This window comes from Pongo pygmaeus, chromosome 21, assembly GCF_028885625.2.
Source record: "Pongo pygmaeus isolate AG05252 chromosome 21, NHGRI_mPonPyg2-v2.0_pri, whole genome shotgun sequence".
Taxonomy (NCBI): domain Eukaryota; kingdom Metazoa; phylum Chordata; class Mammalia; order Primates; family Hominidae; genus Pongo; species Pongo pygmaeus.
The window spans coordinates 15,111,813-15,139,674 of NC_072394.2; the positions used below are offsets into that span (position 1 = coordinate 15,111,813).

Here is a 27,862-nt window from a genome sequence, read left to right on the forward strand (position 1 = left end):
TTTCTACGCCAGGGTATTTTCAGAGGGAAAATCCAAAACAATTAAATACCTTCAGTGGAATTAAGCATAAGTAAAACTCAGCAAAATCTGTCTGGTATACAAAGCTTTGCAGAAAAATGTTTCCTTCTCTTTCAATAAAGTGACATTTTCCTCAGAGCATATGACATTTTATGTGGCTTGGCTATTTGTTCCCCAGTGTTGGACGATCAGGGTCACTACGCACTCGTGGGGTTCTCTGCCCTGTCCCCCGAAGATTCTGCCTTTTGTGTTTCCTCGGGGCTGGGCTGGACAGAGGATGGACGCAAACGGCCCAGTCTGGGTCCAAACGGAACGGCAGCGGAGGTGGAGGTGGGGGTGGGGGTGGGGGGAATCTTCGCTGTCGTCTTTTCCTGGTGGCACAAGGGAGGCGGCTTGTCCTCTCCGAGGCCTCAGCCTGCCTCAGAGGACAGATTGCCCCCCCTCCCCCCGTCCAGCACGCGTCTCTTTTGCGTCCAGATTGGCCGCGACCGGAGCTCAATAGCAGGAGGTTAATTTCCTTCACAAAGGTGAAGGGGGCACGGCTCCGTGGGGGCTGCGCCCAGACAGGCGGCCCCTTTATTCCGCAGCGCCTTGATTGGAGCCCTTGATTTAGCATCTGATGTCAACCAGCAAACAAAATGCCCGCTCGGAATGAAAATGCATGAGGCCGCGCGGGGAGGAGAAAACCAACTTCACTGGGGCGCACGAGGCCGACCGCGCGTTTCGGGCTTCGGCCAACTCGACCCGGATTAACCCAGCCCTGGACCACGCGGAAGTTCCCGGCGGCCTGGGTCGGGTCCCGCCGAAGATGCCATTCCCAAGCCTCCAAGAACCCAAAAGTTCAGAAATTCACGTTCCTTTGGGAACCCAGCCCAGTCCGCCCCGCGCTCCAATCCCGCGCTTTCAGGAGACTGAGAAGACCGGCTAATTCCTTCTCAAACTCGAAAGAAACCTTCTCTAGCCCCGTGGGCGCGCCGAGGCTGCGAGCACAAACATGGCCCTCGGCCACTGCCAGAAGGCCGGGCCCCTTGTCCACACTTGGAACCCCCGGGAACCCTTTTGCTTGGCCTCTTGGGTCCAGCGGCCCGTCCGTCCAAGGTCCGGGCGGAGGCTATTGGCCGTCCGGACCCCGCTGCTCTCTCGGATTCTTGTTTATTTCCCAAACACCACGCGGAGCCACTGCGCCTCCGCAACGATCTCCCCCGCAACGCTCCCGCGCGTCCCCGCCCCCACCCAATCAGCGCGCACAACTCCCCCCTCGGCTCCTGCTCGAGGATTGAACCCTCCTGACATATTTGGGGCCATTCTTCTCCTTTGTTGCTATTTCGCTCGCGACCCGCGGGTAATCCCGCGCGGGAGGGGGGCGTGCATTGTCGCGCTGATGGACGGGCCCATTTGGCGGCTCCGCGCCCCCCGGAGGAGAGACACAAAGCCCAGGCACGTGCGCCTCCCCATAGAGAAGCAGCAGACCGTGAAGGGAGGCGGGGCCGGGCGTGTGCCTGGGCCGGGCGGGGCGGCGGCGCCGGGCGGGGCGGCCAAGGGGCGCGCGCGGGGGACCCGCACCCTCAGGTACATCTGCCGCACCTACCGGGCGACCCCCGAGTCCCGGCCCCCTTTTGGCCGCCCCATCGCCCTCCCACCCTGCCAGGCTGAGGAGCTGCGGGCGCGCTGATTGGCTCCAGGGGAAGCGGGAGGCGAGAACAATGGCCCCCTCCCCCCGTTAAAAGGGAGCGGCTGCCGGGCCCGGGGACAGGGACGCGCGTGCAGGGCGCAGAGCTGGGCCGAGCCGCCTCCGGCGCCACGCAAGTCCCGCAGCCGCCGCGCCCAGGCAATGGGCCGGGGGTACTGAGGGCCGCCGGGGCCGAGCGCGGAGGGGGGACCGAGCCAGTGCCGTGCCCTCGGGCCGCGCCAACATGCCCCGCGGCTTCCTGGTGAAGCGCAGCAAGAAGTCCACGCCCGTGTCCTACCGGGTCCGCGGCGGCGAGGACGGCGACCGCGCACTGCTGCTCTCGCCCAGCTGCGGGGGCGCCCGCGCCGAACCCCCAGCGCCGAGCCCGGGCCCCGGGCCGCTGCCGCCGCCGCCGCCCGCGGAGCGCGCCCATGCAGCGCTCGCCGCCGCGCTGGCCTGCGCGCCTGGGCCGCAGCCGCCCCCGCCGGGCCCGCGGGCCGCGCACTTCGGCAACCCCGAGGCTGCGCACCCCGCGCCGCTCTACAGTCCCACGCGGCCCGTGAGCCGCGAGCACGAGAAGCACAAGTACTTCGAACGCAGCTTCAACCTGGGCTCGCCAGTCTCGGCCGAGTCCTTCCCCACGCCCGCCGCGCTGCTCGGAGGGGGCGGCGGCGGCGGCGGCGGCGGCGGCGCGAGCGGAGCTGGCGGAGGCGGCACCTGCGGCGGCGACGCGCTGCTCTTCGCGCCAGCCGAGCTCAAGATGGGCACGGCGTTCTCGGCTGGCGCCGAGGCGGCCCGCGGCCCGGGCCCCGGCCCCCCACTGCCCCCTGCCGCCGCCCTGCGGCCCCCGGGAAAGCGGCCCCCGCCCCCCACCGCCGCGGAGCCGCCCGCCAAGTCAGTCAAGGCCCCGGGCGCCAAGAAGCCCAAGGCCATCCGCAAGCTGCACTTCGAGGACGAGGTGACCACGTCGCCCGTGCTGGGGCTCAAGATCAAGGAGGGCCCCGTGGAGGCGCCGCGGGGCCGCGCGGGGGGCGCGGCGCGGCCGCTGGGCGAGTTCATCTGCCAGCTGTGCAAGGAGGAGTACGCCGACCCGTTCGCGCTGGCGCAGCACAAGTGCTCGCGCATCGTGCGTGTGGAGTACCGCTGCCCCGAGTGCGCCAAGGTCTTCAGCTGCCCCGCCAACCTGGCCTCGCACCGCCGCTGGCACAAACCGCGGCCCGCTCCCGCCGCCGCCCGCGCGCCGGAGCCGGAAGCCGCAGCCAGGGCTGAGGCGCGGGAGGCACCCGGCGGCGGCAGCGACCGGGACACGCCGAGCCCCGGCGGCGTATCCGAGTCGGGCTCCGAGGACGGGCTCTACGAGTGCCATCACTGCGCCAAGAAGTTCCGCCGCCAGGCCTACCTACGCAAGCACCTGCTGGCGCACCACCAGGCGCTGCAGGCCAAGGGCGCGCCGCCAGCGCCCCCGGCCGAGGACCTACTGGCCTTATACCCTGGGCCCGACGAGAAGGCGCCCCAGGAGGCGGCCGGCGACGGCGAGGCGGCTGGCGTGCTGGGCCTGAGTGCGTCCGCCGAGTGCCACCTGTGCCCAGTGTGCGGGGAGTCGTTCCCCAGCAAGGGCGCCCAGGAGCGCCACCTGCGCCTGCTGCACGCCGCCCAGGTGTTCCCCTGCAAGTACTGCCCGGCCACCTTCTACAGCTCGCCCGGCCTTACGCGGCACATCAACAAGTGCCACCCATCCGAAAACAGACAGGTGATCCTCCTGCAGGTGCCCGTGCGCCCGGCCTGCTAGAGCGCGCCCTCCACCCCGGCCCCCCGAACTGTGCCTTCGCTTGGAGACCCACAAAGAGAGTGCGCCCTGCACGCCCCGAACCCGAGTCCGCGCTGGGGGAGCCTCGCCCCCGCCCCCACCGGGTGAAAGTGTCGTCTCCGCTTCTCTCGGTGTGGCGTGACGGTAACCCCATCCTCTCGTCTTGACTCCTTTTGGAACCCCCACTTTTACTTTGTGTCCCCCCACCTCCCCCATGGCGCAACAGGAGTCAGTTTCTTTCTGTACAAGGGAGAAAAGCTGTACGCGTTTGTCTCGTGGTTGGAAGCCTCCCCTTGGCGGGGAGAAGCTTTTTTTCTTGCTAGTATTCGCTGTGTTCATGGTCTAGAAATGCGGTCTACTCTCGCCTCGCCTACCAATCTCTCTGCTCTCTATGTATGTAGCGTACGGGTTGTTTTGGGTGAATCTTGAGGAATAAATGCCTTTATATTTCACAGGCTGTAAATTGAACTTCCCACACGATTAGCTTTATTATGGCTTGTGAACTGCTGGAGTCTGGCTTTACCTTTTTGTATGTGAACAAATCAAATTGCTTAAAAAAAGAGTTTCTTTAGTATAGCCACAAATGCCTTGAACTGTTGTCTGGGATTGTTTTGGGGGGGAGGGAAGGGAGTGTTCCGAAGATGCTGTAGTAACTGCCTCAGTGTTTCACGTAAGACTTTTTGGTTTGATCATCTTTGTTGAGGTAGGACTATCAGTTCCCTCTAAATGTATATGTTGATTTATGAGTAATTGTTATTTATTCTTTATTTATTTATATTAATTATGAAGATTATGATATTATTTGATTGCAGATTTTTTTGGCGCGCTGCCCCCTCCCCACCCTGCCACTCGACATTCCACTGTGCGTTTTAGAAGAGAGCCTTTTTCTAAAGGGATCTGCTTAAAGTTTTAACTTTTATACCTATCTGAGTGAATTACAGACAACCTACCATTTATTCTGCTTCGAGGGTCCCCAGGGCCCTTGTACAACCGACAGCTCTTACTTTTAAATGCAATCTCTTTTCTACATACATTATTTTCTTAATTGTTAGCTATTTATAGAAAGCTTCAATAGAACTGTTTCAACTGTATAACTATTTACTATTCAAATAAAATATTTTCAAAGTCAAAGTGTGATGGCCTGATTTCTGCATCACATGCTTTCAGGACGAATTTAAAATAGAGCTTCTGATAGTTTCTTAAAAGCTAACTTTATTTTTTATTAGAAAAAGGGAACCACCACCGCCACCAGGATGGTGGGTTTTCAGAGCTGAACCTCAGCTGCGGGACTCTGCCCTTCTGGCAGCCTGAGGGTATAGCCTTGGTAGCGGCTGGCTGAAAACAAGCCTTGTTGGGGTCCTTAGTAATGTGCCAGGAGGCGGGTTAGAATGAAGGCCCTGGGCATCTTTTCAGAGAAATCTAGATCAGTGTCCCTAAGAAGCTGTTCTTTGCACTCCACTTTCATTTAGCAAGTCCTTCATTCCCAAAAATTTGGGGCTCAGGGTGATAGTAATTCCTCAAATAAATAAAGTGGGTAGTTTTTGTTCCTTAGAGTCAACTACAAGAAAGGAGAAATGACTTTACCGTCAGATTTGCAAAGCACGGGCAGCAACCCAATTCACATTTGGATGCAATGGGAAGTTAAGCAACTGGGGGCAAGGGCTTAGAAATAATTTTCCAATCAGGTGAGCAGTCTGTTTGGGGGGAAAATGGAACACCATCTGTTTGGGGTATTAAATTTAATAACAGGTAATTACAATGTTTTCCGTTATGTGTCACTCAGCTCTTTCAAGAACAATTGTGACTCTCACCAGTGAATATTTTGGGTTGTTTTCCTCTGTCTTGGAAACATTTCATGAAGGAGCTGTGCTAAATCTCACAATTGTGTATGTGTGTGTTCCCTTCCTTTTGTGTGTTTTTGCTGCTTTTTTTTTTTTTTTTTTCTGAGGCCCGCTAAATCTAACATTTGCCTGCCAAAGAGATTTTAGAAATCTGCACAGTAAAGGGATTTGCATCTCCAAAGAAGAGCTGGAATGAGGCTGGGAAGGGCAGTCCATGAGGAACTTGGAAGGACACACTGGGGAAAGTGTGTCCTTTTCAGATTGTGAGATCATTTTCAGATTGTGAGCCTCAAGTTTTCTGTGGGACGGGGTTTAGCCAAAGGCTCAGCAGGAATATGGGAATATTCCTCCCTTTGTGAAGCTCTGGAAACAGCCTTCGAATAACAATGAAGGAGAAACCTCTACAGGTAAGTTGCCTCCAGGACGAATTGCATGTAGCTTTTTATCACTGATGACTACATATTTTACCAGTTTGGAAAATAAAAGAACAAAAAGCTCAGGGCGGGTACAATAGGAAAGCACAGGGACAGAGCAGCATTTATAACATCCTAAAAACTTTAAATGAAACAAAGAAAAACTCAAACGTGTGGGCTGATGTCTGCTGCTTCTCCCCTCCTGCAACAGCAATATGGGAGAATGGGAGCGTTGAAAATATTCTCTCTGAGTTACACCAAACATTAAAAGATACCCCAAACTGAGGGTCAGTGTGTGCACGTTCTGTGGCAATAAAAAGTTTCCTTAAAAAATGGAAGATTGGCCGCACATGGCGAGTCCAGACTCGTCTGCAGGAATGGTAGCTTGTAACTACGTTGGGCTCACTGTGGTTCTCGTCCGTAATCACAAAAACATGAATTCATCTAAGATCCACCTTCATGAGGGTAAATATAATTTGGTTGTTCACAAACATGTTCCTTCATCCCCCCTATAAATTTATTTCAATGGAATAAATGGAACCCGAAGTATCTATGTGAGATATTAAATGAAACTGTATAGTAAATGGAGTTGAAGGCAATGAAACAGTGTAGAAATAGAAAAACTTGGTCAATTTTTATCACAGTAACACAATATGAGTTAGCAGAATATAGGGAGGGAATCAGCCTCTCTCCCCTTTTTCTTGCCTCCCTGGATAATACGTTCACAAGGTTCCTATTTGAGAACATCACATTGAAACGCACACACTTTTTAACAAATCTGTGAAGGAGGCTGTAGGCATTCCGTGTGCTCTGGGGCTGCTGCAAGCTGGGAAGGCCATCCATGGAAACTGCCCGAGAATTCCATACCATCCCACAGCAAGGATTTGGTGGTGAGAGGCCCAGGGGGTCAGGAAAAGTAGTAAGGTTAAGGAGGGAGGAGCTAAAAGAGAGAAGAAATAAAGGAAGAGATTTGATTTTTGCCAGTGCCTTCACCCTTCTCTACTTCCATACAAATGTGGTATAATAAAAAGCAAAAGGCTGTTCAGCATTCCTTTGGTTCCACAGTGAGCCTGTGGCTAGAACAGCTGCACGCCACGCTGGTTGAGCCCTTTCTTTAGAGTTACTAATGTCCTCTCGAAGCAGCTTCCCCTGTTGCCTGCTTTGCTTCTTCCCTGGAGGCCTGGAAACGCTGGGGTTCTTGCCGCCCTCAGAGCAGGCACGTTGTACTGGCAAGAGTTTGACTTGGGTGACTCACTCGGAGGCCTGTGCTTGGAGGCACGCCTTCCTTCTGTGTAGCACCATGAACTAAGTGACTGCACCTTTCAGCTGATCCTGGGCCTGTCGCTGGGTTCGATCTGGGAGTACCCAGATCTTGCAGAGCAGAAATGAAGTCAGGAGGCTGGCTGGACTCCAGCTGCACAAGGGCACCTGTGGGCATGTTGGGGTCCTGCAGAGACCTGGGTGTGCAACATCAGCCAGGGCAACACTAGCCACAGGTGGATGCGCCTGGCATGTCCGTGCCCAGATGCTGCCGAGGAGGGTGTGACATTTCTCATCAGCTTCCCTTTGCTCTGTGAGTGGCTGTCTCCTCTCCCAGTTGGGCTGAACTCCACAGCCATCCACAGAGTCTTCAAAACAAAGCAGAAGCGTCTCCTAACCACCTTGAGTGACCTGATAACACTACAGGAATTCTTCACGTATCAACTGTCTTGCAAAAGAGAAAGGGGCCTCATATAAGGTTGGGCTTTCTGAAGTTGAGTCAGTTGACTTCCTGAAAGCGTTAATCTCCTCATCTGTAAACCAGAGATCATACTCCTGGCAGATGCCCTGAGGGTCTCTGGAGCCTTTGTGGGACATGTGGGGAAGATTCCTGAGCCCAGGAGATGAAAGGCAGTGAGGAGCCCAGAGGGACCTGCATTTTTCGCTTAGACAGGGGCACTCCTCTTTGCCAGGAGTACTGTTCCATGGCATTGAGGATTCGTTACATACCCACTGGCCTGTGGCAGGGTTACTTTGAGCAAAACTTGCTTTTTGCAGAACGGACATTTAGGTCTTGTAGAAAAACTTTCTGGCAAATAGACCCAAGGCGAAGTCTATGGAATCATGTATGGGATAAGATGAGTCCCCCAGTTAGCTTCTTACAGAGCTAGAATTAGTTACGTTTCCTTGATGGCCAGACTAAAGGAACCTGTAATGCTCTGGTAGTTAAAGTTACAAAGAATGGAATTTAGAGCTCGAAGAGGAAACTGAGTTGTAGAGAGAAATCCACAGGTGGCAAAACATACCAGTGTGAGAACCAACTGGATAGCAACATGCAGGGATCTTGATTCCATTTAATCGTCAAGGAGGTACCAAAGCGGGGAGTGCAAAGTGGCGACCTAAAGACACTCAGCTTCTCATCTTCAATGATGGAAACATCTCGTGGGTCTTTTGGCAACACAACCCCAAATAGCCCCAAAATCCCACCCAGGCGGGAAAGATAGCAGCTAAAGGCATCTTCAAGTTCCATCCCATCATATCTGTTGGAGAAACATCGTTTCTCTACTGCCCGCCTGCAACATTAAATGACCAATACTCATAGGGAAAGTCTGGTGAACTCATGACTCCTGGGTTCTAATATGGCAATTGTCACTAGCAGGCACATCAGCAACACAAAGACAAGTTCAGCAGTGGGAGGTGGCTCTATAACTTAAGGAGACCTGGTCACAAGTCCCGCAAGAGCCCAGTGATCCTAGAATAAAGAACTCTTCACAAACATGCAGAGCCAGAAGACCATCCTCTGATGGGCTGCAGCCTAGAGTTCCTCGTGTCCCCTCGCACCTTCATCGGCTAAGGTTCCCAAGTGAGGCCAGGTATGTTGACTCCTCAGGAAGAAGGGACCAGAGATGGATGGCACCTACTTGCCCAGTGATCTTGATGACTAGGGACTGGGGAACTACAGCCTCCTTCTGACACTGCTAAGGAAACAGATCAATACTTTTCAACATCCCCTCACCTTTTGCAAACAACCAGCTACAGGTTTTGGTGTCATCAGGGCAACTTCCCAGGCAAGAGGATTTTCTGAAGATGACTGAGTCCTGCTTCTTTGGACACATCCCTCATGAGGACCTGCAGGAGGAAATTAACACAGGCCACACTGGGTTTTGAAAGTCACAGAGCCTCATGAGAAGGGTCATTCCAGCAAGGGATGTGCGATGGACCTTTGGGGTGAAGGGAATTGATTTCTCATAGCTAGATGAGATAATCAACCTGACTTACAAATTTACCAATCACAACTACTTCTTGGTCATTATTAAGGCTTGATATGCTTCTCAGAATCGCAAAGCACCTTTGAGCATATGATATGAAGTCAGTTAACACGTTTTCACTAACCCAAACACACTCCTTCGTATCCTAAGCCCCGACCATCATCATTTGTACCCCGCATACTTGGATTGTGGGCTTGCTGTGTAGCATCTGGAAAGTGGAATGTCCAGGACCTGCCGCTTCCTTCTGGCAGTGTATATGCTGAGCAGATGTGTTCTGGGGTGATCGCCTTCGTGTTTGTCTTGTTTGAAGATTTCTATCCTGTGTGGTCTATCCTGGTGGCATTTCCACACAAAACATCAGCTCTAATGTTTTTCTCTAGTTCCTCGCATAAGCTCACACCACGGAGACAAACCATCCTTAGAACATTCAACATTCACCACATTGAAATGAAACTTACAGAATGTTTACTGCCAGCGGGACACATTCAAAAGCATGATTACTGAGAGCCTGTTTCCAGCATGCCATGTGCACGCCCTGCAGCGCCCCCAATGTCTATGAGAAGCTTATTGACACAATTTGCCTCTAGTTTCCCGGAGCTGCCTCGCCTTCATCAGAACCCAGGCGTTCCCTGCTCCTTCCCTCTGGTTTGAACCAGCAGACCAAGCATTGCGCAGCAGGCAGACGATAACGCTGGCAACGTCAACCTGAATTCATTATTCTTCTCTTTCACTCATCAAAGAAGAGCCTTTTATTTGAATGCAACATCTGCTTCATCTCTGTTGTGCAGGACCAGGGCTCTGATGCAATGCCCCCTTCTCAAACACCACAGCCAGGTGACAGTCACACCTGACGGTGACAGGATGAAGAGAGGGAGCCAAGAGGCTATTATGTGTCAAATCTGATAGGACGCAGAGGAGGCATTAGCGCATGGAAGGGTGGGTTTTAGAAGAGGGCGCTTTCCACAGGAGGAAAAAACATCAGGCTACAGTTTCCTCCCAGCATAAAGAACAGAAAAGGATGGGGAAGTTAGGCTGAAACGCATGTGTTCAGTGTTGCCATTTAAAAGCTTATAACGTCAATTGATTGCAGTTCTTTTCTACTGCTATTTATCAACTACAGTATGTAAAACGAGCCTTTACCATTTTGTAAGTACAGCTACAAAGAGATTGTTATTAGGAGATGGGCAGAAACCAATAGGAAGAGTGCACATGAAAATGATCAGGTTGAGACTGCCCAGGACAAAGGCGGCTGGATCAGTCAAATCTGGGCACCCAAATTGGAACAGAATCATGTTAGATTTCATCAAATATTTTATACCATAAAGGAGCACATTCTGTTTTCCTCACATCTTGGAATAGATCTTTATTGTGTCTTTTGAAACATTATGTTTTTTGTTCTGTTAATCACAGAGAAAACCATGTTTTCCCCTCAGTATTTTCAAAATTTGGTAATTCAGATTAAAAAGGACAAAAAACAATTAAATGCATATTAGACCTACCTTAACTTATTTGTAGCAGTAAATGTGACCTTACATTCTAAGATTATATTGGGATTCCAGAATTACTGCCATCATTGCAGTATTTCACAATCTCTATTATTATTATTATAGCAGAAAAGGCTAGACCAGGGGTTGGTAAACTAAGGCCTACTGGCTCAATCCAGCCTGCTTTTGTAAATAAAGTTTTATTGGCATATAGCCATGCTCACTCACATACTCAGCCTCTATGGCTGTTTTCATGTGACAACAGCAGAGTTTAGTAGTTATGATAGAGGCCACGTGGCCTTCAAAGCCTAAAATATTTACTATTCGCCCCTTTATAGAAAAAGTTTGCCAACAATAATATCATGCAATAGACAATAAAATAGTGCAGGAATTCCTCCCCTTGATTAGATAGAAATTTGGTCCTTATGAAAACTGCTTTGCTCAGTTGTGTGTTGAGCATCATAAACTCACTCAGCATTCATAAGTCTTGAAAATTGCAAAATTTAGTATCACTATTTTTACAGGTGTCACTGCCTAAGGTACCATGTTTTTTTGTTTTTCAGAATTTTTTTTTTTTTTTTTTGAGACAGTCTCACTGTGTCGCCCAGGCTGGAGTGCAGTGATGTGATCTCGGCTCACTGCAACCTTCACCTCCCTGGGTCAAGTGACCCTCCCACCTCAGTCTCCTGAGTAGCTGGGACTACAGGCGTGTGCCACTACATCCGGCTAATTTTTGTATTTTTTTAAGTAGAAATGGGGTTTCACCATGTTGGCCAGGCTGGTCTCGAATTCCTGGCCTCAAGTGATCCACCTGCCTCAACCCCCTGAAGTGCTGGGATTACAGGCATGAACCACCATGCCTGGCCAAGGTACCATGTTTTTTTAACCTGATTTTTGTTTTTGTTTTTATTTTTTTGGGGACAGGGTCTCACTCTGTCACCCAGGCTGGAGTGCAGTGCCATGATCATGGCTTACTGTGGCCGTAACCTCCTGGGCTCAAGTGATCCTCTTGTCTCAGCCTTCTGAGTAGCTGAGATGACAGGTCCACACCACCATGCCTGGCTAATTTTTATTTCTTGTAGAGATCGGAGGAGGGGGTGGTCTCACTATGTTGCCCAGGCTGGTCTCGAACTCCTGGGCTCAAGCAGTCTTCCTACCTTGACCTCTGAAAGTGCTGGGATTACAGGTGTGGGCCACCACACCCGGCCCTGATAATTTAAATAAGGAAGTTTACTAGTTTTTCTGAAAGTTCTGGGATTACAGGTGTGGGCCACCACACCTGGCCCTGATAATTTAAATAAGAAAGTTTACTAGTTTTTCTGAAAGTTGGAAACTGCCTCCAAGATAGTTTTATTAATATTGTTCCTGTTCACATCAGTTACAGGAGCTCTCAGACAACACACACAAATCACAATCTGCTAAGTCGGCCACAGAAATCTACACAGAACAGGAGGGTTATCTCCTGGTTTGAAGGTTGTTTTCTCACTGCAGTGACGGTTTAATTTATCAGGTGAAATCACAATTCTTAACCATAGGACATTGCTGTTTTTTTGTTTTGTTTTGTTTTGTTTTGTTTTGTTTGAGACAGGGTCTCACTCTGTTGCCTGGGCTGAAGTGCAGTGGTACAATCTCAGTTCACTGCAACCTCCGCTTCCCAGGTTCGAGTGATTCTTGTGCCTCAGCCTCCCGAGTAGCTGGGATTACAGGTGTGTGCCACCACGTCTGGCTTTTTTTTTTTTTTTTTGGTATGTATTTTTAGTAGAGATGGAGTTTCACTGTGTTGCCCAGGCTGTTCTCCAACTCCTGGCCTCAAGTGATCTGCCCACCTCAGCCTCCCAAAGTGCTGGGATTACAAGTGTGAGCGCTTGGTTCATTGCTGTTTTTATAAGTAAAAATAAAAACTTTGCTATCAATAATTTTATATGGCTTAACCCAACATTTCAAGGATTTTTGTAGCCATTAACTTAAAAATTGAGTTAAAGACAGAATATAACTTTAACTCAGCATTGATTTGTTTCAAAATTGTGTTAATAGCAACAAGCACCTTCCTGGCAACTGATGACCTCTTTTAATTGTGCAAGCGTTTGAGCATTTGGAGGATATAGATCAATGTCCACCAATGAGAATTCTGCTCTGATTAGAGGTTCACAACCATTACTTGAAACTTTTTTCTAAAGCAAGTTTCTGACCCAGTCCCATGAGCATCTCCCTTACAGTGGTGCTGGTGGACAACGTGTTGTACTTCTGTAGTATGTATCGTTTAGAACCCTGCCACTAAAAGTGTGGCTCAAGGACCTGTAGGTCCACATCCCCTGGGAGCAGAAGTGCCAGCCGCGCTTCGGGCCTCCTAAGTCAGAATCTATTTTAACAGGATCCCCGGGGAATCTCTATGCACGTTGATATTTTACACGGTCATAGAGTAAGTTCTCCCAGTTGTTGCCCCCAGTAAATTTGGCCTCGGAAGGGTTGATGGCTTGGGCACCAAGCCAGGGACACTAACCTCAACTCATGATGGGTTTGTAACAATGCTAACAGACTAAATTCATATTAACATTTTAAGGATGTTTGGCAGCAATTCATTAAAAATTGAGTTAAAGACAGAAGATAACTTTAACTCAGCAACTTTAGCTAACCGACTTTGCGTGGTCTGAGGTCTTCATGTGAATTACTCAGTGAGTTCTCACAATGCCTCCAAGAGGTTGGAGTGGTCATTACCCTGTGTAACATCTGAAGAAATGAAAGGCCCTGTGAAGTGACATGGCCTGAAAGTGCAGAAATTTAGTTGAGATCAAGAAAGTTCATAAAGAGAAACCTCCAAGACAGCAATTGCTCCAGTGTGGGAGAATTCAAATGGACGGTGAAATACCGGGGCCTTGGTTCCACCTTCTTGTCAAGGGGCTGCTACAGCAGGGAGCGCAATACGGTGGCCCAGGAACATGTATGGTTCTCAGTCCAGATCCTGAAACAGCTGATTTGTGTTTTGGCAATTTGACTCCAAAATAATGGGCTGAAAATCCCATCTGGGAGAGAGAGCAAGGAGCCAAATGTAACATCATTTTCAGTTATTTCTTATCTTACGCATTGGAGAAACCTGTTGTTACTACATGACCCAACTTGCAAACACAAATAACAGATGCTGGCGAGAGAACTGGGTACATTTAGTACTGCGTGATGTTAACTATGGCTCACACTGGTATCTGCGTCGTAGCAGATTCTAGATTCGACACCACTTTTTGCTTTGCTTTAACGTGCTGCAGATACAAACTGTAAGAGAGGCACGAATTCACTGTGAATGGTGGCATTGTAAGCAGCTCCACAGTGAGGATATCGCTGAAAGTTAGCTTGCCCGGGCCACTTTCTTTTTTTTCTTTTTCTTTTTCTTTTTTCTTCTTCTTTTTTTTTTGAGACGGAGTCTTGCTCTGTCACCCAGGCTGGAGTGCAGTGGCTCGATCTTGGCTCACTGCAACCTCCGCCTCCCCAGTTCAAGTGATTCTCCTGCCTCAGCCTCCCGAGTAGCTAGATTACAGGCACGCGCCACCATGCGCCCGCCACCGCGCACCCAGGCTGCTTTCTATTGAGGTCTCTACCTTCCACTTTGGTTCTAAAAGCACTTGTTTGTAGAAATCACTTACTATTCTACACCTGCAAGCAACTGAATAGGCCATTCCAGAACCATGGCAACCAGCATGAGTGGCAGAAGGAAAAGTCTCTGAGCACAGGGTTTCAGGCTCTCCCTGCCCACTTTTAACATCAGGGCAGCAGAGGGACTCAAATGGGCTGGACCTAAACCCTAACTCTGAGATGCAAAGTCTAGTAACATTTAACAAAATGATTCAATTAAAAATTTAATTTTATATCTCAAAGAGAGTGCCAATGTTGCAGCTTCAGGAAGTGACAGATTTTGGTAATCCTAGCAGGTCACTCTCTCTTCCGCCATGGTGAGATTTCATGTGCTCACATGCAAAAGGACCCAGCCCCTTCTCCAGCATGCTGGAGCTGTTAGGGGCCAGGGGTTTGGAGCACAAACGCCTGCTTTCATCATTTCATCTCCACCATTTTTGGGTGGCCATAGACAAGTTATTAATCCTCTCTGCCTGTTTTCTCATGGATAAAATTAGGAAAGAGTAGTGCCCGCCTGTAGCAGACATTTACTACGTTTTCTGCTCGCCCCATGCCTTTTGAATACCCTTCCTATGCTCAGCTAATTCTCTATCCAGTGAGTTCCACCTCCTCAAGGTAGAATCCAGAAACTTGCTTTTCCAGCCTTCCTTGCAGCTAGGCTCTGCTGTAAGGGAATGGAAAATGTGCTGTGCATTAAGACCAATGTCCAACAGAAAGGAGTCAGGTCACCCTGACTCGGATTGGAGGTGCCTGACCACTCATCAAATGTGCCCCTGAGATGTGGATCCAGAAGAGAGACATGAAAGAGGTGGCACTGGGTGCAGTCAGTGCTGGGGAGGGGAGAGCAGAGGCATTTGTCTCTTGGAGGTGGCTGTGGTGAAGGCCCAGAGTTGTAAGGTGAGCTGCCACTGGACTTGTTTAGCAGGGCAATTTGAGTGTTGTTTCTAGATCTTTTAGTCACAAAGCCTGACTGTGTGGCCCTCCTAGACATAAAGCAAGGTAGCCAAGAGCCTTTAATAAATTATTTATCTCCTTCAGCTGGCTAAAGTGGATTTGGCTGTCTGCAACTAAGTGTCTCCCAAGGCCACTGTTGAGATTAAATGAGTTATTGAGGTCAAGTGCTGGTGAGACTCACTCTTATTATCCTTGCAAGGATAGGAGTGAATTCTGATTTTATTTTACTTTTTATTTATTTATTTTTTTGAGGCGGAGTTTCACTCTTGTTGCCCAGGCTGAAGTGTAATGGCACCAACTCGGTTCACTACAGGCCTGCCCCCTGAGTTCAAGTGATTCTCCTGCCTCAGCCTCCCGAGTAGCTGGGATTACAGGTACCCACCACCATGCCCAGCTAATTTTTTGTATTTTTGGTAGAGATGGGGGTTTCACTATGTTGGCCAGGCTGGTCTCAAACTCCTGACCTCAGGCAATCTACCCGCCTTGGCCTCCCAAAGTGCTGGGATTACAGGTGTGAGCCACCGCACCCGGCTGAACACTGATTTTAAATTGTATATAATCTCAATGCCACCTGGTGTAGGTTTAAAATCACTTCTGCAAACCCTTTGACATGCCTCCCATTGTGAAGTCTTACCTCCCTCACTGCCCCCTCCAAAACTAAGAGGGCCTTTGTGACACTTTCTCAAATAAAAAGCAGTAGAAGTGACACTGTGTGACTTCTGAGACTAGGCTAGAAAAGGCCAAGCTCAAGCTACACACAGAGGCCACATTTAGGTGTTCTACTGAGGCCGAGCTAAGATCTCAGTCAACGACCAAGCCCCAGACATTTGGGGGAGCAGGTGAGCCCCTAAGATGATGCCAGCCCCCTCTACCCTAACATTTGCATGAGAGAGCCCAGGTGCGAACAGCCCAGCTGGGCCTGCTCACCCCCAGAATTGTGTGAGACTGTAATAAAATGATGGTGGTTGTTTTTAGCCACTGAGTTTTGGGGTGATTTGTTATGTAGCAATAGACAACTGATATTTATTACTGATTCATTAGCAATAGATAACTGATATCAGGAATACACCTGATATTTTTCAGTGCTCTCTGGCCTTTAGACTGCTTGAGTGTGAATTTTTATTTTTGCTCCAGGGTCTCACTCTGTCACCCAGACTGGAGTGCAGTGGCATGAACATGGCTCACTGTAGCCTTGACCTCTGGGCCTCAAGCAATCCTCCCACCTCAGCCTCCCCTACAGCTGGGACCACAGGTACATACCACCATGCCCAGCTGTTTTATTTTTTGTAGAGACTGGGGGGAGTGGGTCTCACTTTGTTGCCCAGGCTGGTCTCGAACTCCTGGGCTCAGGTGATTCTCCCACCTTGGCCTCCTAATATGTTAAGATTACATGCATGAGCCACTATGCCCGGCCTGCATGTGAATTTTTCCATTTGGTCTTCACAACAATCCTTTATAGATTATGATTCATTGATTTGTATATTAAGAAAATGTCTGAATGTTGAATGCCTTGCCCTCAATCAGAAGGTTCTTCATCTAAGACATAGAGAGCAGAACCCAGGTGTCTGGCTCCTTGATGTAGCCCTCCACAAAATGGTGTGGTCTGGGTTCACTAGTAGAATGCACTGTTGTATGTAAATGCCTTCTGTACATTGTCTTGAAAACAACCATTGGGTCAATGCCCCAAGCACTATGACTGTGTAACAACAGATCTCCCCAAAACTGGGTGCTTACAACAACAACAGAGATTGATTATATCTAATTATTTGCGTGGGTCAGGAATTCAGTAGCAGCCTGGCTTGGTGGTTCTGGCTTGGGGGTCCTTCATGAAGTTACACTGAGTTTTCCACTGGGGCTGCAGTCAAGCGAAGGGTCGATTGGGGCTGGAGGATCTATTTCCAAGATGGCTCCCTCACATGGATGCTGGTCTCTACAGCACTGCTTGAGTGTCCTGACAGCATGGTGGCTCTCTCCAAAGCAAGCCATCCAGGAGACCAAAGTGGAAACTGTAATACCTTTATGACTAATCTTGGAAGATATATCACTTTTGCTGAGTTCCGTTGGTCCCACAGGTCATCTCTGAATCAGCATGTAAAGGACCATGCAAAGGTATGAATTCCAGGAGGTGATGATTGCTGGGGGCCATCCTTGAGGTTGGCTACCACAATCAGTACTATCGCCCCAAGTCCCAGGTGAGGAAATGAGCCAGAATGACTAGGGAATGGCCGCTCAAGAGTGTGTGCAGGTGGAATTGGAAGCCGACACTGATTCCTAGGACCACGTTCCTCTCCAATCTGTGACAAAAGGTGAATCTGTGGTGTATTTTGATGCATTTATGTTAGCATTTTCAAAAATTTCTTCAAAATTGAGAAATTCTTTGGGACGTTATCATGAAAAGACATACGTACGGTGTGGACACACTGATTGGGAGTCCTCACTTTGGTCAACAAATGCCTCATTTTGTCATGGCTGAAATTATGCCTTTTTCCTGGGTGCCCCTTAAAACTTTTCTTTTCTTAAGCTGTTGGCTAATTTACTGAGTTATCCTATACAAACATGGGAAGACATGGGTCCTAGCTTCGTTTTAAAATATAACTCCAAAACTGACTTCATAGAATTCAAAAGTGGTCAAATAATCAATCTATTAGGACTATAATGACTGTCTCAGTTAGCTTGTGCTGCCATTAACAAAATACCATAGACTGAGTGGCTTAAACTTAAAATAATAGGAATGGCGTGAACAACAGGAATTTATCTTTCACAGTTCTGGAGGCTGGAAAGTCTAACATCAAGGAGTGGGCCGATTTGGTTCTCCAGTGAAGACCTGCTTCCTGGCTTGCAGACAGCAGCCTCCTCCCCGTGTCCTCACACAGCAGAGAGAGAGAAGCTCTGGCCTCTCTTCTTCTAAGAGCACTAATCCCACTATGGAGACCCCATCCCCAGGACCTCATCGCAACCCAGTCACCTCCCAAAGATCCCACCTCCTAGTAAACACTGGGGGTTAGGGCTTCAACATATGGGTTTCGGGAAGACACAAACATTCAGTCCATAACAATGACATATACTCTCTGACTCAGTGATTTCATTTTTTTTTGGAAATTTATCATACAGAAATAAAAGCAGCAGCGTGTCAGGATATAGGCGTGCTGGTGTTCATTACAGGTGTCTTTGTTATGACAAACACTGGAAGCCACCTTAATGTCCACATGGGCTGAGTAAATTAAGGTACATCTGTATTAAGGAATAAAATGCAACTACGAAAAATGATGAACTAGATGGAGGGGTGCCTATGACACTGTAAAGTTTAACAAGGATGTTGTAGAATAATGTGTGTTGTATGATGCTATTTCTATATCTTTGCATTAATCTGGAGAGAATGTTCCTTTTTTTTTTTGGAGACAGAGTTTCACTCTGTCACCCAGGCCGGAATGCAGTGGTGCAGTCTCAGCTCACCGCAACCTCCGCCTCCCGGGTTTGAGCGATTCTCCTGCCTCAGTGTCCCGAGTACTTGGGACTACAGGCACGCGCCACCACGCCCTGCTAATTTTTGTATTTTTAGTAGAGACAGTTTCACCATGTTGGCCAGGCTGGTCTCGAACTCCTGACCTCAAGTGATCCATCCGCTTCAGCCTCCCAAAGTGCAGGATTCAGGCGTGAGCCACCGCTCCCAGCTGAGAATGTTCTTTTGAATAACCTGCTTATCAGTCTTAGGGAGATGGGGGTTGGAATAGAGGCAGATCATTATTTTTAAGAGAAAAAAGTATAGAACACCTGATGTAATATACAAATTTGTACTTTGGCTATTTCATTAAAATCTTGATTATTTGTAAAAAAAGAAAAAAAAAACCTTCCTTGATTAAAAGAAGCTCCTGATGTAAGTTTTCCCACCAGCATTTTGCTCTCGCCTTTAGGTTGAAACTGTTCCAGGGGGTCACTTTTCCTGGTGCCTGAAACGAAGATCCAAGATTTCCCCAAAGAAAGCTGTAGAAATAACTGTTTCCACTGGGCCCATAATCAGCCATCAACATGGAGGACAAAATGGGGTGACATTTTTTTAAAAGGAGAAGATGATGCCATTAATGTACCGCCCTTGCTGGTTCCCACTGCTCCGAGAGATTTGCCGCAGACGCTCTGCAGGTCAGGCGGGAGGGAGACTGCTATTGAGGCCCTCTGCACTTAGCCCAGCGGCCATTTCTTAGGGAATATTGATCAAAAGTACTCTCCTCTATCATCTGAGGGGCATAATGCAGTCCCTGAGTATTCACGGAAAAAAGCTTTTCTTTGCCAGGCTATTTTCTAAAGTCAAAAAGATCCTTTCAGGATCTGTAATAGCAAGCCCCTTCCCACTTCACGCCCTCAGTGAGAAGCACACTACAATTTCCAGGCCCTGAGGACCCCACGCTAAGGAGGAAGCCGACGGCTCTGACCTCTTCATGGAAAATATTCCATGTCAAACTCAACAAGCATTTTCACAGGGGTGGGGGGAACATAAATGGAAGATTAGCAATGACACCTGGACACATAAAAAAGTGCCCTCTTGTCCCAGAGATAATTTATGCATTTATTCTTTCTTTCCTAAAATAATGTTTGAATAGAATTTTGACCACATACATAATGCTCTCTGATATCTGAGGCAGGAATATCTTGATATAAATAGCAACAACAACAACAACAACAATCCAATCAGCGCTGTCCATGTCTGACATGGTACGGAGGGAGGATGCTAGCTGGGACCTACTTTCTTATTCTCATTCTGTGAAATACAGGATCTTCCAGACAAATACTGCCTGATGTGACAGCTTATTATAAACGTCTCACTGCCCCCATCTTGTCCAACTTAGGACACTTAGGTATTAAAATACTTATAACTTAAAATTCTAACAATGACAAAAATAAAGCAATCGCCAATTCCAGCTATTTTTTTCTTATTATTCAGAAAGAGTGTCATTTTGGAGACTTCCTGCTGTTTTTATCACTGCTGTTTGTGTGTGTTGGGGGCAGATCTGAGAGCACCTTGAGGGCAGAGAGGGTATCACTACTGTTTGAAATGCCCTGCCTAGCTGGGCTGCCGGCTGGTCTTGTCGTGTTCTCTGAGGGTGAAAATGGGGTTGAATCTGTAGCAGGCTAAGAACAGACCTCGGTTTTGGAAGTGAGTCTCATTCTACTCCACTCGAGGTGATTCTTGTGGCATGGAAGGACATTGATATGTCTTTATCTTTTGTCTCAAACTCCCGAAACAGAAAACGTTTTCAGGAGAGAAACAAGACAATTTTGGCCAAACTGTAGCAAGTGCTTGGTAAACGTGTGGATGTCTGAGTGCAGAGAGCAGACCGTGGCCTTCCAGAGTGTGGCCGACCTGCCTGGGCATCACACCAAGCATGAAAAACCTGCTTTGGCTACCTGCTCTTACCTCAAAGTCTATTTTTCAGAGTTGAAAACGAGCAATTTTTCTTTCCAGAGGTTCCAGTCCATGGCTTCTGGAGACATGGAGAGAGGTTAACTCCATCCAGCGTTTTCGTCTCTGCACGTAGGGAGAGTAGGTAAGTCTCTTGTTAAAACAGGTTTTCCCACACTCAAAGCCCTTGGTCTGTGTTGTGCCTGGTCCCTAGGACAGCAGGGTCAGGGTGGCCTAAGCCTTGGCATTAGGGGACCTTTACAGTGACCAAAATGCACGTGGAAACTACATTTTCAACAAACAGTCCATGCACTGGTGAAGAACGGTGACTGCGGCTAAATGGGGGTGTCATCAAGAAGTGGGAACCGGCTGGATGCAGTGGCTCACACCTGTGATCCCAGCACTTTGGGAGGCCGAGGTGGGTGGATCACGAGGTCAGGAGATCGAGACCTTCCTGGCTAACACAGTGAAACCCCGTCTCTACTAGAAATACAAAAAAATTAGCCGGGCGTGGTGGCAGGCGCCTGTAGTCCCAGCTACTCGGGAGGCTGAGGAAGGAGAATGGCGTGAACGCAGAAGGCAGAGCTTGCAGTGAGCCCAGATCGTGCCACAGCACTCCAGCCTGGGCGACAGAGCAAGACTCTGTCTCAAAAAAAAAAAAAAAAAGAAGTGGCAACCAGGAAACTCATCTCCTGCCTGGAGCCTCACTTTCTGACCTTGTGAATCTCTGTGAGCCAACGTCTTCTGGCCTCAGTTTTCATACCTGTAGAAGGTGGTCAGATTGTGGGGGGGGGGGCGACCTTTCCAGCTGTAGATCCATGCCTTGAGTAAACCAAATATGCAGGGACAAAGTTTACTTTGTGCTCCATTTCCACAGCCTTCACTTTTTGGTTTGAAAAACAAAATGCAACTAAAACCATTTCCAGGTATAGACAGAAGAGCAAATGATGATAGTGCCCCTTGACATAAACGGTTTAATAAACCAAAGTGGCCTCAATTTAGTCTCTGCACATACACGGCACCATAATGCTAGCTTGAATGTGTACTGAAGTGAACAAATATCAGTGTGTGAGCCTCTCGTTGGAAGACACGCTTCACTGCAGGAGGCATAAATAACTGGCGTTTTTTTCCTGAAACACTTAGACCTAGTCAAGACCACTTGACTATGGTTAGGTGTACCTTAAAAATATTCTTTCTTTCAATTCTGGTACCTAGCACGAAGCCCCAAAAGACCTATCAGGGCCTTGTAACAATAGTCCTTTTGGAAGCACTGGAAGTTGGATTGTTCTTTGGAATTCTGCTGAAGGTTTGGCCTAATATGGCCCAAGATTTGATGAGTACTTTTTAAAGGTGACCTGATCACTTACAGGAGGCATGATGGACCGGAATGTCTCCCCACCCTCTCATCGTTCTGCCAGAAATAAAAAGTGTGGCAGAGAAAATGATTTGGTGAAAACAAAAACAAAGATATAAAAAAGTAAACTGTTTAAGACTTTGAGAACACTATCCTTTGAATTTCAAATAACCATTTCCATATCTGAGAAGTATCCCTGAATTATCCAGGGCGGGGGCATCTCCAGGGAGATTATCCAGGGAGTCCTGAGGGCCACCTATGACACTGAGTCATTAGTGAGTGGCAGAAATGCAGCTCCTAGGAGCAGCTGTAGAGCAAAGAGCTGCCCTGCAGGGAGTGGTCTCTGATGTTCCCTCAGCGCAGGCAGGGGATGAATGCTGCCCAGACCATCACTGAGGGGGCTGGCCCAGTCCCTCAACCCAGATCTACCTGCAGGTCAACATCCTCTGAGTAGCTTGAAAAAGTGGAGATGCTGAGGTTCTAGCCCAGACCTGGTGGGTCAGAGTCTGTAGCAGATAGGAACTTGCATTTGACTTACGCAGATTCTTCAACGCTGCTGACGCACAGGCTGGGACACACTGTGTCCAGGCCACAAAGCTCTAAGACTCCACAACAAGCTTCATGTGATGAGGTACCAAGTATTAGAAGCAGGACGTACCATTAAGCAAGCTCTTGTTGTCAGTGAAAAGCTAAACATTGAATTTAGGGTCTGCTTGACTCCCAAGAAGGCATCCAGACCATTTGTGAGGTCATAGCCATGTTTTGTAAGTATTAGGTACTCAAAAAATATTTGTTAACTGGACAAATGGATGATTTTTACAGACTTCTAATACAATATCCTGAAAGGTCACTGCTGCCTAGCTCATGAGTAGCCCGCGATGCTGGCAGAGGCCACTCAGCCAGGCTGTCATGCAAAGGCTGGGGTCTTTAGACAGGGGCATCAGCCCGGCTTCAGCCATACCAACAGGGGACTGTTATCACACCCTGTCTATCACTTACTCACACAGACAAGCCCTCTAAGGCTGTCTCCTGCTCATCAGGGACAGGGGCTCCTGACCGTTAGAAGGGTGGCTTGTATGGGGGCTGCCCGGGAGAGAGACGGAGCAAGGGGCACAGCTCATTGTGGGCTCGGATGGACGTTGCGGTAGCAGATGATTTAATCACGAAGAGAGAAAGCTATTTAAGTAGATTAGAACCATGATGCTTGGATTCAGAGCCTCTTGTGACTGGATCTCAGCATTCCATGTTAGGAAACGAGGTCAATTTTACATAAACACGTTGGTAAGCTTCCCCGTATTGGTACCAGCTACCATTTTGGATACATGTTTAGGCTTTGGTTAAAATATGCTTTCAAACAATTCTGTCCAATAAAAATGAAAGCCACCTTTTTATTAGATGCCAGGGTAAACTTTATTTTCTTATAAACTATAATGAGAATGAGAAACATATAAGCACTGAAGTGCTTTGTTTCCACTTTATTAAATCATCACAGTAAATCAGAATTAAAGCGTAAAAGAGGTTAACTGGAGAGTTGGGTGGCTGCCATCAGTGGAGATGTGTGCTTTCTCGGCATGGCTGCCTGTGCCGCGGTGTGTCCTGGTGCACACACGTCTGCGAGGTGTTCCCACCACCTAGGAAGGAAACTAGATGTGGAGCATTACGAAAATTAAATAACAAGAGACAGCAAAATAAGAATCAAATGACACACTATAACTTAATTTACCATATTTATCAAATTTTTTCCTTATTTACATGTACTAAACATTGTAGACCTGAAAACATAAGGAAACATTCACTTCATGTGTATGTCATATGGACAGACTGAGTGCAACTAAAACGATGGTTGTCTCATGCTGAATTTCCCTCAGATGCAGACATTCCCCTTTAGTAGATATAAAGGTAGCACAGTTACATTTACGACATCACAGTTAGGTTTGAAAGGATTCATCAGACCTCCACATGACACCGACACAGCAGGTCCATGGGGCGCAGGTGGTGCCACCTGAGGAAAGTCAGGAAGACGGGATGTGCATGGCTCTGTGGATCTGCATGAGCTCTTGTTTGTAAGGCTAAGGGTCTGATCAATCAACCCATGTCACCAAGTTTGGGTCACCCCACTTCCCCAACATGTGGCTGTTAGGAACTGCAGACTTTGTTGCTGAGGCAACCCAGGCTAAATTTCTTCACTTCTGTCTGCTGAAGGCTTGATTATTTGTAAAAAGTTATAATTTTTTAAAGTACGAAAGCCTAAGTACAATGAGACGATAAACATCAGCTTTGCTCTGGACAGAATCTGGGAATAGGTGCGCACAAAAGTGACGGAGCTGGCCTGGCCCTGCCTGAGGCCAGCGAGTCTTATCACATTTTGGCCCAATTAGGGCCACTTCTGTTTCCAGATGGCTTACCTACTGGTACCACCGTGATGAGTCAGCGCTGTGCCTCAGGTGGGGCCCTATTGGATGAATGATCCTCCGCAATTTTGCTGAAAGGGATTTATTACAAAAGCACAATATTTGCTTTTCTAAGTAAAAAAAAAAAAAAAAGAAAGAAACTTGATCATTGCAATTTTCCACCCCAAATAACAAAAACGACTCCAGTCCATGTGATCACGAGAAACGTGGCTGCCAGATTCCCTGCTCCACGTTCCAGATCTCCAGACCAAAGCTGCTACTGAGAATGGCAGGCTCAAAAAAACTCTAGTCACCAAACTGTTGGCTGTCATCGGGGGTCATGGGGTCGTTATAATCCTCAGGGGTTACAGGAGGGTTGAGTTATTTGCTGCCTACAATTGAATTTCCCACCCCAAGGTCGGGATTGCTGGTTCGTGAAAGCAAAATGAAATCATGGAGCAGAAGTCCAGGAGAGTTCAATACGATTTCTAAATCCTGACGTATCTTTTCTATTAAAGCCAGGAATTCCGCAACAGGAGTTTCTAGAGCCTGAAGATGAAACGTTCTCCCAGAGGCGACCTGCTGGTAGAGACCTACAGGGGGCTCTGGAGCCTAGGAGCATGTGATGGCCTTCCCAACAGGAGTGAGGTAAACAGGAGACGGTAGCAGCTCAACAGCAGGATCAAGCCTGAGTGACGGTGGCCAAGCTACGCTGCCCAGAAGTCTGGAAGCATTTAAAATAAAAGGGCGTTTGCTGACACCACAGACAATGCCAGGACTTGCAGTCACTCTTCACGTTGCCCTTCAGCCCCCGTGAGGACCCTGGGCGCTTCCCAAAACAGCCCAGGGGCCGGAAGCTTCCTTCCACTTTGGGGCACCCTCATTCTCTTGTGTTCAGGTGGTTCTCAAGGTGCTCCTGTCAGTGGGCCTGGCCTCAAGCCCTACCTGCAATCCCCTATAAAGCAGAAAAGCAAATTCTCTCCAGGATGAGCAGCCCACCCTTCCGACAGGAACGACTGGCTCAGCTCTTTCTCATTTGTCCCAAGAGTGAGTCTGGCTCCTGGGTCTCCCTGTTTTCCCTACGAAGGCCAGGTTCCAGCCAAACCAGCTCAATAGCAAATGGAAAAAACTGGCTCCTCAGTGAAAATGGCTGCTCTGATGGGGTGAGAGCCTCAGAAGGCTTTTTCAGGCCTGGGTGGCCAAACAGCCTGAAGGTAACAAGTGTGTGCAAGGGCAGAGGGCAGAGGGCAGAGGAAGGCGGGGAGGCCTCCTACACAGGGCCCACCTTTCCCAGGACCGGCCCACCCATCATTAGCCCTGAGTTAGGGGCTGCATCTCTCCTGCTGCTGTCCCTTCCCACTGCAGGGCATTGCTCTGTCCCCGGCCGCTGTGACAACAAAGCCTGCACAGTGGGGATAGACTCTGGTAAGTTTCTTGGATTTACTTCCCAAGTGAAGTGCGGGGTGGAGCAAATCTCTAGCTCTGAGGCAGGTCAAGGGTCCAGGACACAGTTCGGAGCCTGCGCCAGCAGCTCTTTGCTGCTGACTGATCTCTCTGCTGCAGAACGGGCAAGGCCCACCCAGAGCCCCCCAGCAGGAGAGGGCTCACCATTGCTTCTCTTTTCATTCATTCATTGATTCTTTTTTTTTTTTAAGAAAAACAAAAAACAAAAACCAACCAGGTCTAATGAGCCTTCCTTGGAGCCAAATGGGCAAAAATGTAAGGATTAAATCCCTTGCTTAGAATCTGCTACCGAAAGCTTTGTGTGACAAGAAACATTTCTGAGGCCTGTATGAGGCCTCTCTGGGCAACAGACAGGAGCAGCAAAGTTGCAGCGTGAGGCTTTTGGAGGCACAAGGCCATTCGGGGGGTGCCCATCTCAGCCTAGCGCCTGAAGCCGGCATGCGCCTTTTGTGTGGATGTGGTCTGTGCTGTTTTGAGCCTTGGGACACTTCCTGTCCTGCAGGAACTTATGCAAGGACAGGACCCTGTATTTCTGGAATCTCCTGAGTGTTCTAAGATAGGGGCATCACTGTCATGACCTGAAGGGCCTCTGCGTGGTGAGGAGAACCTCTGCTCAGTTACAGGGTGTCAGGTACCATGTGGGAAAACACTGGACAACTGAGGTAAAACTTCTCCTGGGCAAAAGACCCTGGGGAAAGCCAATTTCCACGATGATGAAATTTTTGAGTAAACCATAAATCCTAACATAAAAAGAACTAGCAACATCAATGCAGATCAAATTCCTCAATTAGACAATTGTTTTGCCAGCCCCTTTGTGAATCATGCTTGGGTTCATAAATGAGAAGAAACAACTTGGGGTGCAGAAGCCAGCTGCCCTCCGCCCCCTCCCTGAAAGTGCAGAATCTTTTCCTGCTGTGATGTGCCCCGAGTAGCCACACCAATGCCCATGTGTCAGTGGGTTCATCTCTGGTTTTTGGTGACTTTTTCGTTTCTTCTTTGGAAGTCCAAGGTTTGTGAGGTTTCAGGACAAGATGATACAGCCTAGTTTGAGTCCCATCTGAGACACGGTAGTGGGATTCACCATGGGCTTCAGAAGTCCACTAATGGGAAGACCTGCTGAGGGCACTAGTACAGCAACGAAATTTCCTGGAGATTCTTGGTTTAGTGGCTCGGGGCAGAGGCAGGAGAGGGTGTTCTGTCTCCTCCTCACTCAGGGGCTCTTCGAGGTCAGCACTCAGACTGGAGGCCAGGGCCCCTGCAAAGGAAGCAGAGAACTGCTAAGTCATGGAGGCAATGGAGGCTCTACGGCCACACATTTCAGGGAGGATTTGTGGCACTCAGAAGGGAGGGAAATTCCCAGGAGAAGGGTCTGGTGACCTCCTCCCACGCTATGCCGGCAAAGATGTTTGTTGAATGAATAAACACATGAATGTCTTTCTTCTTATTCTTTGCCCTGGGCTTTTCTGCAGCATAAAAGGAGCTATGAATCTTGTGAAATTAATTCAGACTTACTGTCCAATTCATAAGTAAAGAATGAAGAGAAAAGGCATCTGGTCATAGTGAAAGGGAGGAAGAGCCACTGAAGAAGCAGTGGCTGGAGTCAATGGAAAAGCCCGTGAAACTTCAGAGGCTGCTCTGTAGATCCCTGGCGGTGTTCCTGGAATCTCCACGTGTTTACATATCGATATTCTACACAATGAGTTACAACTCAATTATTCCCCAAAGGGTCTAAGACTAGAGGTCAGGCCTAAATTGCTTGTCTGAATGAGTCCAGATGAGCATACAGCTGTTCATCACTGGAGGGAAAAGGAATAAAATTAAAACCTGCGCATCTGCACCCCCCTACTTCCCCAGGGCTGCTGTCGGCGTGCTCAGAGGAATATAAGAATGCCTGCTGCAACACCAAGCCACTGTTGCGGGTGGAGCTGGGTCTCCCCTAGCACCGTTCTGCGAGCGAGAGGATCATTTCATCACCCTTCCCCTCGTAGTGTATTTTTAAACCCTGTTGTATTATGCCCCAAGTTTCCTGCATGACCTCTGCTGGGAACAAACCTCAAAAGCAGAGTTTCCACATCTTCCTCCCTGTGCGATTCACTTGCAGGGCTTTGGCCTTGGAAGTTATTATTATTATTGGCATTTGAAATTAATTTAAGTAGGCTATTTTATTCACAGACAGCATCTTTTTTCATTCTCTGACCTTCCCT

The 27,862-nt window shown here is 48.6% G+C and overlaps 2 protein-coding genes across 5 annotated transcripts in view; one reads left to right on the top strand and one right to left on the bottom strand.

Moving 5' to 3' along the window:
• The first annotated feature begins 1,767 nt into the window (after window positions 1–1,767).
• On the top strand, window positions 1,768–4,625 carry INSM1 (INSM transcriptional repressor 1). The gene has a single exon (XM_054466966.1). It carries the CDS (start codon window positions 1,932–1,934, stop codon window positions 3,474–3,476), a length of 1,545 nt encoding a protein of 514 aa, XP_054322941.1. The 5' UTR covers window positions 1,768–1,931; the 3' UTR covers window positions 3,477–4,625.
• An 18,893-nt stretch (window positions 4,626–23,518) lies between these two features.
• Window positions 23,519–27,862, bottom strand: part of RALGAPA2 (Ral GTPase activating protein catalytic subunit alpha 2) — a 330,652-nt gene continuing 326,308 nt past the window's right edge. For 3 of the 4 annotated variants that reach the window (XM_063659353.1, XM_063659357.1, XM_063659359.1), the window contains one exon: window positions 23,519–26,913. In XM_063659353.1, the coding sequence (XP_063515423.1) occupies window positions 26,759–26,913 (155 nt within the window). In that variant the 3' untranslated portion in view covers window positions 23,519–26,758. The remainder of the gene's footprint in view (window positions 26,914–27,862) is intronic. The other variant, XM_063659354.1, reaches the window with a different exon arrangement.